The 17682-nt window shown below is 42.5% G+C and overlaps 1 protein-coding gene across 2 annotated transcripts in view; it reads right to left on the bottom strand.

The window, feature by feature from the left end:
- CIT (citron rho-interacting serine/threonine kinase) overlaps window positions 1-17682 on the bottom strand; it is a 164745-nt gene that overhangs the window by 114907 nt on the left and 32156 nt on the right. For both annotated transcript variants that reach the window (XM_046024531.1, XM_046024532.1), the window contains exons 7-9: window positions 17348-17441; window positions 9985-10188; window positions 8413-8566 (exon numbers count right to left, since the gene is read on the bottom strand). In XM_046024531.1, the coding sequence (XP_045880487.1) occupies window positions 8413-8566; window positions 9985-10188; window positions 17348-17441 (452 nt within the window). The remainder of the gene's footprint in view (window positions 1-8412; window positions 8567-9984; window positions 10189-17347; window positions 17442-17682) is intronic.

The following is a 17682-nucleotide window of genomic DNA, read 5'->3' as shown; positions in this document are numbered from 1 at the left end:
ATTCAAGTTAAAACCATAAGGGGTTTTCATTTGCAAAGAAGAGAACACTGCTCACTAGAAATCGATGCCAGAGTGGCCAATTCAAAGGATAAATATGGTAGGGCATACAAAGATTTCTTCATTTATATCAATAACTCAGGAAAATCAGCTGACCATAAAAACTCCTGATTTCTTGGGAGGCAGTATAACTATGTTGTGAAGAGTACAGGCCTTACTGGTGTCTATGTTGGCATAGAATATTCTGGAAAGTTATATTACTGACAATAGAGGATCGCTTTAGGGAGAAGCCCTGGGCATAGGGTGAGAAAGAGACAATTTTCACTGTTTAACCACTGTTTAACTGTGTCATTTGACTTTTTTTTTTTTTTTTTTTTTTTTACCATGGACTGTACTAACTTTTCAAACAAATAAAAGCAAAGAGAAGTTGGATTTGGAAAGACCTGAATTTGACTTCTGCCACTGCCAAGTATTGGCTCTGAGACCTTTTCCAAGAGGCTTCATCTCCTTAGGCTTCAATATCCTCACCTGTACCATGAGACTAATGATAGCACCCATCTCACAGAGCTGCAGTAAGTAAATGGGACAATAATACACATAAAGGACTTTGCAGAACCCTTGGCACATAGTAGGCGCTCAATAAATGGCATGGCAATATAATACACACCTAAAAAGTTAATGAAGAAAACTGAATCCATCCTTAACTGAAACCAAATATGGGACACAACAGTAAGCTGGGGGATGGGAGCAGCGATGGGGATTGGGAGGCATATCGATGCCTTCTTACAACCATCTATTTGCTACCAGCAGATGGAGATCCAGTTAAGCCACCATCTTGAAAGACAGAAAGGTTGTAAAGCCGATCTGAGAAAAAAAGCTTTCAATTCCTCAAAAGCAGAGCCTCAAATCCAGCATTTCTAAGCAGTTCCATCTACCGATAGAAGTCCTCAGCCAAAAAGCAGTCTCCCCTTATCCTGGGGCCAGAGAACAAAATGAGGAGGAAGGGTCCTACAGAGATGAGCAGGAAAGTCTAAGGCTGACAGAATGAATTTTTTCTCCTCTTCCAGGGCTTTGCAAATGCTAATATGCCCAGGAATCTTATTTCTGGGGATCTTATTAAAGTACAGCTTCTGACTCAGCAGGTCTAGGGGGGCCCGAGTCTCTGCATCTCTAACAAGCTCCCAGGTGATGTCGAGGATGCCGATGCTGCGGGTCCACCATCCACACTCTGCACAACAAAGTCCTCCTGACCCCAAACTATGGTTCCATTGCACGTTAGCAATAGCAATCTCGAGTGATTCTAATGACTGCAATATTCTCTCTCCCGGTAACAACCAGGCCGACTCTTCTAAATCAGTGGTTCTCCAACAGGGGTGGAGATGGCCCCCGACAGAAACTGGGCAATGGCCAGAGACATACTTGGTTGCCAAGTTGCACAGGGGAAGGCGCCGCTGGCACCTATGGTAAAGGCCGGGGAGCTGCTAATATCCTGCAATTCACACACCAGCTCACACCACGAGGAATGATCTGGTCCCACATGCCGACAGTGTGGAGATGGGAAAAATACGAAGTGAGATCTGTCAATTCACCCCAAGACTACTATATAAACCCCAGTTTTGGAAGTGCATCTTCAATCCAACATTGTTCTTTCTCAGGCTAGGTCTGAGGCTGGGGAGGGGAACAGATTAGCGGGAAGAACTGGATGCTGTATGTGGGGAAAGGGTCACCAGGTCATAGTCCATATTTTGTTTAAAATTAAGCCTGTGTGGGGGCATGTGGGTGGCTCAGTCGGTTAAGCGTCTGACTCTCGATTTCAGCTCATGTCACGATCTTAATGTCGTGAGATCGAGTCCCATGACAGGCTCCACGCTCAGCAGGGAGGCTGCTTGACATTCTCTCTCCCTCTCCGTCTGCCCCTCCCCCAATTCATGCGCCCATACTCTTTCTCTCTCTTCTCTCTCTCTCAGATACATAAATAAATCTTAAAAAAAAAAAAAAAAAAACAAGCATATGTGGTTCAGGAAGCCGGTGAGTGACCTACTAAGCCTTCATCTTTCTATGGTTTTGAGCAATTTAACAGGAACACAGCTCTAGGTAAGGAGAGGACCCAAAGTTTAGACCATAAGTTCCCTGAGGGCAGGGCTATATCCGAATATGTCCATCAACAGAGCCACAGCTAATCGAGCACAATGAGGAGGAAGGGAGATACTCAGACATCGTGAGGAGCTCTGTGGATTCAAAAATTAGTGCAATTCCCTATGTGCTAAACAGACACAGAGATTAAACTACTCACTCGTGTGACATGGCCTATTCCTTGTCGTCACCACAGACATTATTACTAACAATGATCTATGCTAAGGCAGGCATGGTTTTGTAGAAAGAGCATGGGCTCTAGAGTCACAAAGACCTCAACCCAAATCCGGGTTCTGACTCATGTATTGTGTGACCTGAGAGAAGTGAGCAGAGTGCACTGCCCACATCTGTAAAATGGGTATAATAATCCTGACCTCTGACGGAACTGTTTTGAAGTAATACAGTGGGCTGTATTTAAACACCTAGTGGTTAGCACACAACAGGGGCTACTTAACCATTATCTCCTACCATATTACGGACCGGAGCAGAAGCCCAGTAAGCCACATACTGCTTACTTCTGCACACAACAATATGTAAGGAGCTCACCTGACGCTAGGGAGCCACAAAATCCTCTTCCTTTCATCCCCCAGGTTGAGCAACCACAGGACTGAGCACCTGTAGTTTCATGAGGCCATTCGGGGCCTGGTAGTGCACAGTGATCATCGATGACAAAAAGGAGATTTAGCAGGGCAACACCACAGTGTTCATCAGCAAGGGAACATCCCCAGGTCACTCGCTACCAGTGGAAATGAAATGTACTCTCTGCTAACAAACGCTAAGGACCTGAAAACTCACAGTAATTTCACAAGAACTGTGTCTTTCTGAGAACAGTGAAAGGAACACAAATCAGGAGAGGCAGCCTGTGTCCTAAGTAAGAGACAATGCGAGGGCTCTAGAGCATTCGCCACAGACCATCCAAGATACTTCCACAATCCACACTTGCGTGTTGCCTTGTTCACTGTTGGAACATGGCGGTCTTGAATGAAAGGGACAGGCATGCTGGTTCTGTTGACATCACTATGCCTGTGCAGGGAAGATATTTTAACAGATGTGACTAGAAAAGCGCACCAAGCAGCAAAACTTCCCCGCTGACAGGAGCAGGTGTGTGATGCCAGGAGGTGAGAACATAACCACGAAAGCATGAATGAAAGAGGCGCTCCGATTGGCCTCAGCTCTCCAGAAGTTCAGAACATCAGGCCAGGGACAAGCAGACTCTTGCCCAACATCAGAAACATCACTGGGACCTCAGAGCCCAGGGCAGCCAGGATGCTTAAGAAGCCTCCTATTGGAACCTGGAAAGCAGCCTTGAAATAATGATAATAATAAGCAGCTGAAAACGCAAGCTGACATCTGATCATGTGAAACTGGGAACGGAACAGCAGGGTAATGGGCGCCTGGTGACCTTTGTGGAGCAGTAACTCATCACAAAGCTTTTGACTTGCTGGGAGACTAAGCATTCTGGAACTGGGTTAGGTTCCCGGTTCGCGTGGTGTTGCCCAGAGCAACCCTAAGAGGCTGGATCCAGGAGGACGCAGATGTTCTCTCTGACCTCGGTGTCAAAGCCAAGGCATGTCCTAGTTCCCCCTCAGCAGCCACTCCCAATTCTGTCATTCAGAAATTTGCCCAGACCCTTCTTAAGCTGCATTTATGTATCTTGCCAGGACCACCTCTTGAGATAATGAGTTTTAGAAGATTATTACCTGCTGTGTTAAGCAGTACTTCCTTTCACTGGTTACAACAAGAAAAAGGAGAATTAGGGGTGAGGCAATAGAGAGGCTAATGTTGCTTTCACCAAGGGACAATCTTGTGTGTGGAAAGTGGAAATATTTAATATGTTGGAGCCATAAGGCATTGGAGCAGCAACCATAAACTCGGGAAATCCAGTGGCTGCAAGTGTTTTGGTTGATAAAAATCAATGTGCATTTATGGAAAATAGGACTGGACAAAGGCATAATTTCAGTTAGAGTTACATAGTTAGAAAGCAGCTCAAACAGCATGGGGTCCAGCAATGTTTTCAATCACACAACCCTGAGTTGATTACAAATACGCAGGGATCAGAGGTTGGTGAAAAACTGGGAAATCTGCTAGGAGAAACTCAGTGTGTTCCGTGGCCCTCTGCATAATCAGGGATGCCAACGGAACCTCCGGGAAAAGGCATTACTAGTCTTCAGTGGACATGATGATCCTACCCACTGCCTGAGCTACTCAGCCAGGCGTAGTTCCATAACTGCAAACGCTCACTGCAATATGGCACCTTGGACTGATTCCGGGAATGGAACAGAGACATGAATGGAGAAACTGGTGAAATTGGAATAAAGTCTCAAGTTTAATTAATAGTAATGTGCAAATATTAATCTTAGTTTTGACAAATGTGGCATAGTTATGTAAGATGTTAAAATATTAGGGCAAACTGGGAGCAGGGTATGTGGGAACTCTCTGTACTATCTTTGCAACTTCTCTATAAATCTATTATTATTCTAAAGTAAAAAGTTTATTAAAATTAAAAGACATTTTTTAAAGCAAACATGTTTCATAACAATTCGGAGCCTCTGTACTGGGTGTTGGAAGTCCCTAAAAATCACTAAGATTTTTAAGAATCAAGATTTAAGGCAAAAGACATGAAAAGACATTTTTCTAAAGAAGACATATAGATGGCCAACAGGTGTCTGAAAAGGTACTGAACATCACTCATTGTCAGAGAAATGCAAGTCAAAACCACCACCACTTCACACCCACTGGGATGGCTAGTATCCAAAAGACAAGAGAAGGGCACCTAGGTGGCTCAGTTGGTTGAGTGAGCATCAGACTCGATCTCAGATCAGGTCTTAATCTCAGGGTCATAGGTTTGGGCCCCGCACTGGGCACCATGCCCAGCATGGAGACTATTTGGGGAAAAAAAAAGCCAGAGACAAGTGTTGGCAAGGATGTAGAGAAAAGGGAATCCTTGTACACTGTTGGTAGGAATGTTAGTTGTTACAACCAGTATAGAAAACAGTATGGAGGTTGCTCAAAAACTAAAAATAGAACTACCACTCAATCCAGTGATCCCTCTTCTGGTTGAACACCCAAGGAAAATGAGATCAGTACCTCGAAGAGATATCTGTGCTCTCATGTTCATGGCAACATTATTCACAACAACCAAGATAGGGATACAATCTAAATGCCCATCAATGGATGAATGGATAAAGAAGTTGTGGTACACACACACACACATACACACACACACACACACACACACACACACACACACACAAAGGTAATAAGGAAATCCTGCCATCTGCAATAACATGGATGAACCTGGAGGACATTATGCTAAGGGAAATAATATAGGCACAGAAAGAGAAAAAATTGCATGATCTCACTTTTCTGTGAAATCTAAGAGTTAGTGGGCGCCTGGGTGGCTCAGATGGTTAAGCAACTGCCTTTAGCTCAGGTCATGATCCTGGAGTCCCAGGATCAAATCCCACATTGGGCTCCCTGCTCAGCGGGGAGTCTGCTTCTCCCTCTGACCTCTCCCCTCTCACGTTCTCTCTCATTCTCTTCCTCTCTCAAATAAATAAAATTTTTAAAAAAGAAAGAAAGAAAGAAATCTAAGAGTTAAATGCAGGGAAGTAGAGAGCGGCATGGCTACCAGAGAGGTGCAGGGTGGGGAGGTAGTGGTCAAAGTGTACAAAGCGGGAGTTATGTAGGATGAATAAGTAAATATAAAACACAACATGATGACTATGATTAATTACACTGTATTGAATACTAATAACACCATATTGAATACGGACAATTTGCTAAAGAGAGTAGATTACAGGTGCTCTCAACACAGAAAAGGAAAAAAGGGTAACTATGTGAGGAGATGGATATGATCATTAGTTTAACTACAGTAATCATTTCACCATGTATATGTACATCTAATCATCACATTGTGCATCTTAAATATATACAATTTTTACTTTTTTTTAAGATTTTTTTTTTTTAATCTTTGAAGGAGAGAGAGAGAGAACACGCACACAAGGACAAGTCAGGGGGAGGGGCAGAGGGAGAAGCAGACTCCCCGCTAAGCAGGAAGCCTGATTCAGGACTCTACCCCAGGACCCTGGGATCATGACCTGAGCCAAAGGCAGGCGCTTAACTGACTGAGCCACCCAGGCACCCTACAATTTTTACTTTAAAAAAATAACTTTCAAAAAAAAAAACAAAACTTGGGCTTCAGGTGAATGAGAATTCCCTGACATTAAAAGGGGTGGGGGGAGGGGGGGAGAACAACACATACACATGTGTTAAAAATAAGGAAAAATTGGGCACCTAGCTGGCTCAGTCAGTGGAGTGTGCAATTCTTGGTTCTTGGTCTCCAAGTTGTGAGTTTGAGTCCTGCACTACGTGTCAAGATTGCTTAAAAAAAAAAAATCTTAAAAAAAAAATAATAAGGAAAAACTAAATGGGTATGTGTTAGGACATGGAAAATTCAAGTAGATAGCCACAGGAGGCAGGGTGAGTCAAATATGAGGGCAGAAAGTGTGAAGATGACCAAAACTCTGGTGACCCATTATGAAATCATTGCATCCCAAAGAAAACCAGGACCTTCTAAAAGATGGGCCTTGTTTTGTTTGTTTAAAGATTTTATTTGTTTTATTTTAGAGAGAGATAGCAGGGGGAGGAGGAGAGAGAGAGGGAGAGAAAAACCCAAGTAGACCCCACAATGAGCACAGAGCCCAATGTGGAGCTCGATCTCATGACCCTGAGATCAGACCTGAGCTGAGACCTTGAGTCAGACACTTAACCAACTGCACCAGCCAGGGGCCCTTAAAAGATGGGCCTTGTGATGGACAGCATGGCCACAATCTACACTCACATGTATCCTCTATGGGCACAGTGTAATTTACAGAACAGGAGTTACAGTTGTAAGCCCAATAAGCTAGAGCCTAAAAAACAGCCTGGAAGAAAAAGACTAGGACAAAAGCGGAATTCTGACACCATACCAAAACAACCATACCAAAACAACATCAAGGTATACCAAGACTCAAAATAAAGTTACTCAGGTAATTCATCACCATTCATTGGCTCACTTAAATGAGGTTGTGAAGATAAAATTGACAAGTGCACACACAGAAAAATAAACTGTTCATTCAAGGAGACTACAGAGACACAAAGGCAAGGCAAGAAAAGGCTGAGTATGTGAATAGCATCTATAGGAAACTGTGTCAAATCTTTCTAAAAGCAAAAAGAGAAGATAGCCCTGGAAATATACTGTTGATTAAAAGTCCCAAACCTTGGAGATTTGGGGGTTGATGCCTGAAGGTTAGAAAAAGTAAGCGATGTCCCTTCCAGGAGAAAAAAAAAAGTTGCTAAGAAATATTTACAAAAAGGTAGCCTATTTAAATATTTGGGCAGGTTAGAGACCATCACAATGGCTTTCAACTGAACAACACTGGATCATAACCCAACTCGTATATTATGAGAACATGGCTCCAGCTAGAGCCTGGTGCTGACACCTTAGAAATGGATTCCACTCCCCACCTCCCCTCACTCACACAGACTAACTGCTTTCCTACTGGCTCTCCTCTGTGCTAATCACTGGGTCACATTCAATCAACAACACGTCCAAAAATAAAAGAGTCTTAACCACAACAACAAAATCACCAATTTGTTAAAAACAAAACAAAACAACCAAAAAAACCAAGCATTTTGGATTTTGTTGGTAATAAATCAGGTCTCCGTTTTTAATGAATTCCAATTGCACTAACTGACCCCAGAGTGACATATGTATGAAAGAATGACTTCACTGTGCACCTACGGTGTAGATTTTACAAGCTTGTGAGCAAAGACAAACATTCTAGAGGAGAACGAACGAACCCACAGAGACATTTCTGGTTTCTGTGCAGGCTTGGCCATTTGCAGAGCAAGCTGGCGCTTTGCCTCATTTGAGTCTTTTTTCCTCATCTGTGAAGAATATACCTAGGTCTGCTTTTCCTCTGAGAAGAAACTCTGTCAAAGCAAGAGACAACCCCTGAGCCCCCATCAATCCGTACCTCTAATTTACTGAGGGATGATGTTCGGAAGGCCATATAAGCCCAGAGTTTGACAAATGACCCTGTTCTGTGCAAACAATTTTAAAGAAGAATTACCACATACCGACAGCTCCGCCATTAGCCTTTTCTACCCCCTGTGGATAATTAGGCCCTTATTTATATAATTTACACCACCTTCTGTGGGCCAGAATAATTTCCGGTCATTCTTAAGTGTTTACACTGAATTCCAGCCCCAGAAGTGAAGGACTGCGGCTCTACTTACAGTTACGGATGTTATCCCAGTCCATTTTAGAGAAGAAAGCATGGCAGCAGAGGCCTTCAAACTTCAGTCTTTCTTTCTGGCCACACAGCAAACTCTGAATCAGATCAAGTAATTCACTGCTAACTTTGGGGTCATCGGGAAACTTCAAAAACCGCTATTGCAAAAAATAAAATAAAATAAAATAAGCATTTCCTTAGCTGATTCAGCTTCTCATGTTCCAAAGTTAAAGTAGTCCTCATATATGCAAGTTTCTCTTTTTTTTTCTTTTTTAAAGAAGGAAGTTTTGTGCCCTTTTAACTTTGGACCAAAGGCATGTTCCCGAAATAAATGGCCTATTCACATCAATAGGCCTCGTTCCTTTACAAGGGTTCAATATCCTTCATGATTTGACCCTGCTCCTCTCTGTCTCTTGTAGCTGTACTCCCCATCTCGCTCTTTGCTGTCCAACAATGATGAGCTATTTAAAGCTGCCTGAACAAATCATGCTGTTCTCTCTGCCTAGAACGCCCTCCCCATCCCGCGCCCCTCTTCCACCGGATCACTGCCCCCCCCCCACAATTCCCTCTGTAATCTACTTCTGCTCAAACACAGTGCACTGTGATTTCTGTGTGATAACAGGGCGAGAGGACAGAGAGAGCCTTCTCCTTGCTCATCACTGGAAACCCAGGACCCAACCGGGCCTAGCGTAATTCACTCATTACTGAGCGAGCAGACTGAAATGAAGGAGATAAATTGGACCCAAGAATCATCTAAGGGAAAACTTCCACTCCAGAGGAGACTCAAGAATAACAAGTAACATATGTATGTATTAAGCATATGAAATATGTATTATACATATGAAAATATGTATTAAGCATTCCAGAAAGAGGAGATTGAGTTAGAAAACCCCGTGAGGTCTCTCTTCTCTCCTTTCAGTTGAAACTAAGACATACATATTTATCATAGCCTTAAGAAATGGGTTTAACATACTGGAACGTACAGTTATTAGAAAATGGTTTTTATGCTACTTCATATATATTCCTATAATTCTAATTCCTAGCCCCATTCGATTTTACCACCATAGCTCACAGCTAAGAGTGCTGAGAAAGAGCACAGCAGACTATCCAAGGAAAGGTCTCGAAGCCAGACTGCCTGCTACTCTAGGCAAATTACTTAACCATTTTGGGCTTTGGTCTCCTCATCTGTAAAAGGAAAAGAATATCTACCTCTCACATTGTTTAAGGATTAGCCAAGTTAATGAGCTATATTTCAAGTCTAAGACTCAGTTATTCCCTTAACAGCACTGAAATCAAAATGCATTTTATAATCAATGAAATATGATAGATTAATTAGCAAGAGTTTTTCTTTTTTAACAGTACCTAAAAGAATGGCATAGGCTTACAATGACTGGCACCTGGGAGTCAATGAAACACAATTTCTAAAGCGTTTAGAGCAGCTTTTAACACGAAGTGGTTTATAAGCATTTGCTATTGTTATTATCCAGCACTGCTGATTTATATTACAAATGTTCATTCACACATTTTTAAATGACAGCTCTCCTTATTACCTTGGAATCTACGAATGGCTCTTTACCTGGAAATTCATGATGTTATTGAAGGTTCTGGCTGAGGTCCCCTCAGTGAACGGGGACCTTCCATAAACCATCTCATAGGCGATCACGCCCACCGACCACCAGTCACAGTCGAGACTGTAGGCGCCTTTCCCGTCCCCATTCAGCACAGTCAACACTTCGGGGGCCATGTAATCTGGAGTCCCAATCGGCAGCTTGGCGTTCACCTGGAAACCCATAAATAAAATGAACACAGCAAACTTTCAATTATTCTCAAATAGACTGCCAAACAGCCACATTTCAGGCTACAGGCTGATTTGCCACTGATTACTATTCTCCCAGGCACTTAAACCTTCTGTCAAGTGCCATGCCGTCAGGAAATGCAAACGATTTACTAATTAAATTTAAAAAAAAAAAAAGAACATGATATAATCCAAAGGCAAAAGGGCAAGAGTTGATGATGATATACACCCTTTGGTTACACAAATAAGAGTCCGGTATATAACTAGGACGGAAGATGTCTTTCCTGATACACGTTATCCAGAGCTTCTCTTATGAAAATAGCAAAATGATAATAAATCCTAAAGATGAATCTATAAGATCAATCTAGCCGTTATTGAAAACCTGGCAGCTAGCTGGGGCAAAACAATATTTGCAAACTCGATGTATCTCAAGCTTAAATATCTGGAATCAACAATCCTACTTCGAGCCACCCACAGGGAAAGACATGATAAATATCTTCCACCAGAAGTCCAATGTTAATGAGTTCATTTTCTTCACCCCCAACTCCTGGTCCTATGGTTCCCTTCCCAATGCTCAGAAATCTAGAGGCCTCCAATCCAATGGCACTCAAAGCACCTGACCTTGGCAAAGAAAGGCTAGGACAATGTAGTAGGTCTTTTCCTAAAGCTAAATATATCCCATTTGAAGAACTGTCCTTTTTTCTAAGAATTTGTCCTTCTGTTTTAGTGTTTATGTGTCCTTTGTTTCTCAAAATGATGCTGATGAAAGGTTTTCTACCCCCCACCCCCACCCCTTCCTAGACAACAGAGTCAGCCGGCAACCCTTTCAGCTTTGAAAATTGTTTTGAAGTCTTATTGACCCATGAAATTTAAAGACTAAGAATCACCTCTCTGACTTCTTCTCCATCAAACAGAAAGGGCCTGATGTTAGTCGTATCTGTGTTAACCAACAATCCTACAGTTGTCCAATAATCCTGCCTTTTGAAAGGCTTCTCTCACATGAGCAGTTACATGGGCACAAAAGAACCTTCCTCCCATTAAATGATGTTGAGCGCCCCTGAGAGACGTTAGAGATTTTATAGGTATGGCCATGCATCTTCAAGGCTGGGTTTTATATGCTTTCCCTAGGGATGGACACTCAAGCTCATCCAGCCTGTAACTTGTCCATCCCTCTGCCCCAATGACCCGCAGTTGTAGGAAACAGACCCATTCTCCCTGCTCTTTCTCTTTTCACCCCTTCTCTCAAGCCCACCATAGGTTTTTCCAAACCCTAAATCTGGACAGTGTGATACTGGTATTCTTGACACCAGTCATCCATTGCTTTGGGCAACAGAATTTCCACTGAGGGGGTCCCTGGCAGGCTCAATTGAGCACGCAACTCTTGATCTCGGGGGTTGTGAGTTCGAGCCCCATAGTGGGTACAGAAATTACTTTAAAAATAAAATTAAATCTTTAAAAAAATTTTTTTTTCACTGCAAGTACACACTGGGAAAACCTAGATGGTCACACTGCACGAGAAAGCCACAAGCCAGTGCTGACAGACAAAAGTGGGGAGAAAGGAGACAATATCTGGTCTAAGGGCAGCTTAAGCGGGAGAAACTGAAAGCAGCTTAAGCCATGGGAAAGCCTTAATGCTGGGGAGCCCGCCCTAAAACTTCTATCTTTTAATGTGTGTGTAAATGTTAATGAGCTCAGCACGGGATTAAGATTAAACTACAGGGTTTTGGTAAAAACCCTCAATACTGACCATAATTTTTTTTTTAGTATGAAAACAAGAGAAGAAAAACTAATGTCATCATTAAATGCTTACCCTCTATGCCTAATTACCTTGCAGAACTGTTACTATGTAATCCTCAAATACACATCTTCATACTTATTGGGTTTTATTTTATCATCACATTGGATTGTTTGAGAATATTCAGTTCTCCTTGTTTGCAGTGCACAGAGTCAAAAGGAGCTCAACTGGGTTGTGTTTATCAGCATGATCCAGCAAGGGGTGTAAGTCATCAATGCCTCATTTTCAAACTCATGATGAGACTTATCCAAGAGAGTCAAGTTAACTCCCTAATTCCTGTCCCATAACAGGCATGTGATTATACACATTAATGTCTAGCCATTTTGTAATTTTCTAAATTTTAAGGGAAAATATCCCTAGCTTCCTTTATCACATCTCCTGCATAAAGTACATTAGGTGCTTAATAGCAATTTACAAAGGTTTTGTTTTAAGATTTTATTTATTTATTTGACAGACAGAGGTCACAAGTAGGCAAAGAGGCAGGCAGAGAGAGGGGGGAAGCAGGCTCCACACTGAGCAGAGAGCCGGATTCGGGGCTCGATCCCAGGACCCTGGGATCATGACCTGAGCCGAAGGCAGAGGCTTAACCCACTGAGTCACCTCGGCGCCCCTACAAAGGTTTTTAATGACAATTTAATGACTGCTAAATTTCCATTAGTTATTGACCTCCATGCACCTTCAACCCATTGAACACTTAATGTCACACATCCTGACAAGGATTTTGCAAGATGCTTTTGCTCTCCTCTGGTGGCAAGTCACAGCCAGCACACCTGGATAAGATATTAAACACGGAGCCATGCACAGGGCACCATCATACAAGTTTTACGAAACTTTAGTTAATTTTCACTGTATCCACAAGGATGAAAATACACCAGTTCAGCAGGAGGCAATAAGAAAATGACTAGGAGGGGTGCCTGGGTGGCTCAGTGGTTTAGGCCTCTACCTTCGGCTCGGGTTGTGATCTTGGCTCAGGTTGTGATCTCGGGGCGTGGAATCGAGCCCTGCGTCGGGCTCTCTGCTCAGCGAGGAGTCTTATTCCCCTACCTCCTCTGTCTGCCTCTCTGCCTGCTTGTGATCTCTGTCAGATAAATAAATAAAATCTTTGAAAAAAAAAAAAAAAGAAAACAAAATGACTAGGAGACAGAAGATGAAGTCCTATTTCAGGAGACAGAGAGGTTAAGAAAAGAAACAAAAAAGGATTAACAGATTCTTTCACAAGCAGATGGGAAGAAAATAAGAAATCTACTGTCTGTTTCCTCCTAATCCTCTTCCCATAAAATGCTTAAACATAAAACTATTTCAACCTAACTTTCCCCCATGTGGATACACAGGGCAGAAACATCCACCTGCAGAAGCAGGGGTGGAATGGAGAGTTGGGGAGGGGAATGATATCTCATTATGTTGTTCCTCTTGGGGGTAAAGGATTAAATCTTCTCACTTCTAGTAAATGTCAAAAAAGGCTATCTCCTATGGATTTTCAACTGCTCAAGGAGGCTGATTAACACTTAACATGCTATATGGCTTTTTTTTTTTTAAGATTTTTGTTTATTTTTTTGACAGACAGAGATCACTAGTAGGCAGAGAGGCAGGCAGAGGGCGGGGGAGGGAGGGGAAAGCAGGCTCCCCGCTGAGCAGAGAGCCGGATGTGGGGCTCGATCCCAGGACCCCGGGATCATGACCTGAGCTGAAGGAAAAGGCTTTAACCCACTGAGCCACCCAGGCGCACCCCCTTTTTTTAAATTATTTTTTTAGTAATCTCTACCCCCAGCACAGGGTTTGAACTCATGACCCTGAGATCAAGATTCACATGCTCTACCTACTGAGCCAGCAAGGTGCCATTGCTATATGGCTCTTTATTAACCATCTGCTTCCAAGGGTTTGTGTGAGAGCTGAATGAGACAGTTGGAAGAGTTTGCTATTTGCCACTCGTTGAGAGTCAACTAAGGTGAAACGGGTAGCCGTAGGGCACAGAGCAGGTGGATGGCACGCTTCAACTGGACACCCAAACCTCTGGGCAGTACAGTTCCCCGCTGTTTGTAAGAATGCTTCAAAGCAACATGCTAAGAAGCCTGAAATAATGACAATGGAAAATGGAAAACCCAACAATCCCCAAGTCCCTAATGGCTAAATTCGCAGATAATGTTTGAGAGTAGTAGGGGAAAAGATTGATTTTGGGTGAGTAACATACTTGAGTTTCAGTAAATGTAGATTATATTTCATATATTTTGAGTACAAAAAAAACATTTAGAACTCCTTTCGGCCTATAAAGCATTCTACTTAAAAGAAACACATGTTGGGGGACGCCTGGGTGGCTCAGTCAGTTAAACGTCTGCCTTCAGTTCAGGTCATGATCCCCAGGGTCCTGGGATCGAGTCCCACATCAGGCTCCCTGCTTAGCAGAGAGCCTGCTTCTCCCTTTACCTCTGCCTGCTGCTCTACCAACTTGTGCTCTCTCTCTCTGGCAAATAAAAAAGATAAAATCTTTTAATAAAAAAAAAAGAGAGAGAGATTGACACATGTTGGGATGCCTGGGTGACTCAGCCAGTTGAGCATCTGGGTCTTGGTTTTGGCTCAGGTCATGATCTCAGGGTGGTGATACGGAGCCCCAGAAGGGGCAAAGGGCTCCATGCTCACTGCAGAGTCTGCCTGAGGTTCTTTCCCCCTCCTTCTCTCTCCCCCTTTCTTCTTCCCCTGGACACACTCTCTCTCAAATAAAATCTTTTTTTTTTTTAAGATTTTATTTATTTATTTGACAGAGAGAGATCACAAGTAGGCAGAGAGGCAGGCAGAGAGAGAGAGAGAGAGAGAGAGAGAGAGGGAAGCAGGCTCCCTGCTGAGCAGAGAGCCTGATGCGGGACTCGATCCCAGGACCCTGAGATCATGACCTGAGCCGAAGGCAGCGGCTTAACCCACTGAGCCACCCAGGCGCCCCTCAAATAAAATCTTTAAAAAAAAGTTTAACCCACCTCCACTGATCAAAAATATTTTTAAAAAAGTATAATTCTATATCCATACTTGATTTCATCTAGACCGTAGATTAATCAAAAGGCCTTTTCACTTAAAACAATGCTAAGAATTCCTTGCTCTGTGCTTATCACATTTTGGCCCTAAAAGCACAAATTTCTGGAAGCTATTCTTCCTCCAAGAGAAGAGGAGGTGGACGCCTCCCAAGGATGCAGGACTGAGTGGCTTTTCTCCTTCACCAGAATAATCAGGGGTTGAGCAATGAGCTGCAAATAAACCTGAGTGACTCTGGAGGGCTCCGTGCCTGAAGTGAAGGTTGTTCCAATTAGAGGAACTGAAAAGGGATAGTCTGAAGCACTGAAAAACAGAAACCTGAAATGAATGAAAGTCCGCTCTCTCCACTTGGGGCTCGGGAGAGAGTGAGTGATTCTAGATGCAAGGACGGGACATACTCCTTATTCCCATTTGTTTAACAAGCAGAGACTTTGGATCTTAATCTAGTTTTCCAAGTAGGTATTCTTACTGTGAGTACCTACAGCTGGCTCTCATTAATAAGCTGTCTGATGTTTCTCAATTGACTTGGGATGGTTCTCAACCAGGGGTGATTTTGTCTCCCATGGAACCCTCTGCCATGCCTGGAGACATTTCTGGTTTTCACAACTGGAGGAGTGGGTGTTATTGGCATCTAGTAGATAGAGGACAGGAATGTAGCTAAATGTCCTATAATACACAGGATAGCCCCCCACAATAAAGAACTATCCAGGGCAAAATATCAATAGTCAGTGTCAATGGCATCCAGAGCTGCCCATGTATCGATGCTTCAATTATTAGACCATGTATCCATGCTTCAGTTTATTTCTAGATGCACGAGTTCATCAAGGTCACTCACTCAATGTACAAGTTTTTGAATCCTAGATGATAACCCTTTCCATTACTTAACTTTTTTCCTGTGCTTTATTCCACTAGATTCAACAACCAAGTTTTCATGCCTGTTTCTGCGTTGCCCATTTTTAAGACATAAAATGTTTTGATCCTATAATTCTCATTGTAATGATCAAGTGGAATCGATTACAAGGACATAATGGGGTGGCAGGAGAAACAGTGCCTAGAGAGACTGTTTTTCCAAGGATCTCAACACCAAGTAAATGTATCTCAAGTAGGCCTCCGGTCTGCCAAACAGGGAAGCCAGAGCCTGGAGTGCAAAGAGTTAACATAACCCCAAACCTTTTCCTAATATCAACCTGATAACACCTAGCTTTCCTCCAAGGAACTTGAGAAAAAAAGCAATTTTGCATATGAGGAAAATCCCATTTTATGCATATGCATAAAATCCCATATGCATATGAGGACTGAAGTTTCAGAGGTTGGGAAAAAGGGCATTTTACAGAGTAACCTCCCTAACCACTTAATTTGTGCATTTTAACTAGAATCAGTATTTTACTGAGAAAGAATAAAAAGCCATGTTCCTAAAAATTTGACCAAATGGGTCAGTTGAAAAATAAGTTTTAAGATCTAAGTTGATTTTCTCCTAGACCTACCAGTTTTTAGAACAGATGACATGACAATTCACTTCAGTATGTACCAATTTCATTAGGGTTTGTTTTTAAATCTATGTATTTTTTTTTTTTACTTTGTCATCTTTTCCCTCAAGTATTCTTGCTCTTGATCTCAGCAGGGCCCCTCTTGCCTTCTTATTTAGCATGGGAAATACAGCTTAATTTTTACCCGAGATCCAGGACTTCAAAATGACATTTTGAGCGGTTAATTCTTAATGTTTGTTTTTTTTTAAAGATTTTATTTATTTATTTGACAGAGAGAGATCACAAGTAGGCAGAGAGGCAAGCAGAGAGAGTGAGAGGGAAGCAGGCTCCCTGCCGAGCAGAGAGCCCGATGCGGGACTCGATCCCAGGACCCTGAGATCATGACCTGAGCCGAAGGCAGTGACCTAAACCACTGAGCCACCCAGGCGCCCCCTTAATGTTTAAGGATATTTGGTTCAAATGTGCCAGTGATTTCTTTCAACTTTGCTAAATAGAAAATAGAGATGTGAAATAAATAAGATTACAGAAGACAATCTATAATAAGGAAAATGAAAAGAAAAACAAAAGTGAGCATTTTTCCTTTTATGTTTTAACCAAACCATAAGGATGCTCCTAAAAAATGTTTTGTAGGGTATTAATAGAGAGGGTGCCAAGGTCAAGCAAGTCTGGGAAATAGCTCTATGTCCCCATCCCCACCTCCACCCCTGGAGAAATCATGTCATACACTAGCAGTTGAAGATTCCAAAACATCACTCAAAGTTATCCCGTATTTTCCAAACTTATGAGGACCACAGAACCCTTTGTAACACAATCTCTATTAAGCTATCTTAGTCCATTTTGTTACCATCTTATTTGAGTTCATTTTAGCCGCTGATCCGAAATCCACAAGCTTGATGTGTCCTGTTCGGTCAATGAGAATATTCTCCGGTTTGATGTCTCTAAGAAAATCAGGGCCACAAATTAGTGTTGTCTTCTCCATGCAAATCAGCCAGCAACTGCTAACCTTGGATATTGATTCAGCCAACAATCTCAGTGTCTAAATCCTGCTATATAGACCTCCCTATTGATAGATATAAATAATAAGCAGACATTCTGCAAAAAAAATTTAAGTAAGAAAAAGGAGGAGGAGAGGGAGGGAGAGAAAGGAAACGTTCTTGGGTGTACATAAAACATCACGTA

Source organism: Meles meles, chromosome 12 (assembly GCF_922984935.1).
Source record: "Meles meles chromosome 12, mMelMel3.1 paternal haplotype, whole genome shotgun sequence".
NCBI classification, from domain to species: domain Eukaryota; kingdom Metazoa; phylum Chordata; class Mammalia; order Carnivora; family Mustelidae; genus Meles; species Meles meles.
The sequence above is the reverse complement of the archived record's forward strand: the minus strand, read 5'-3'. Positions and strand labels throughout refer to the sequence as shown.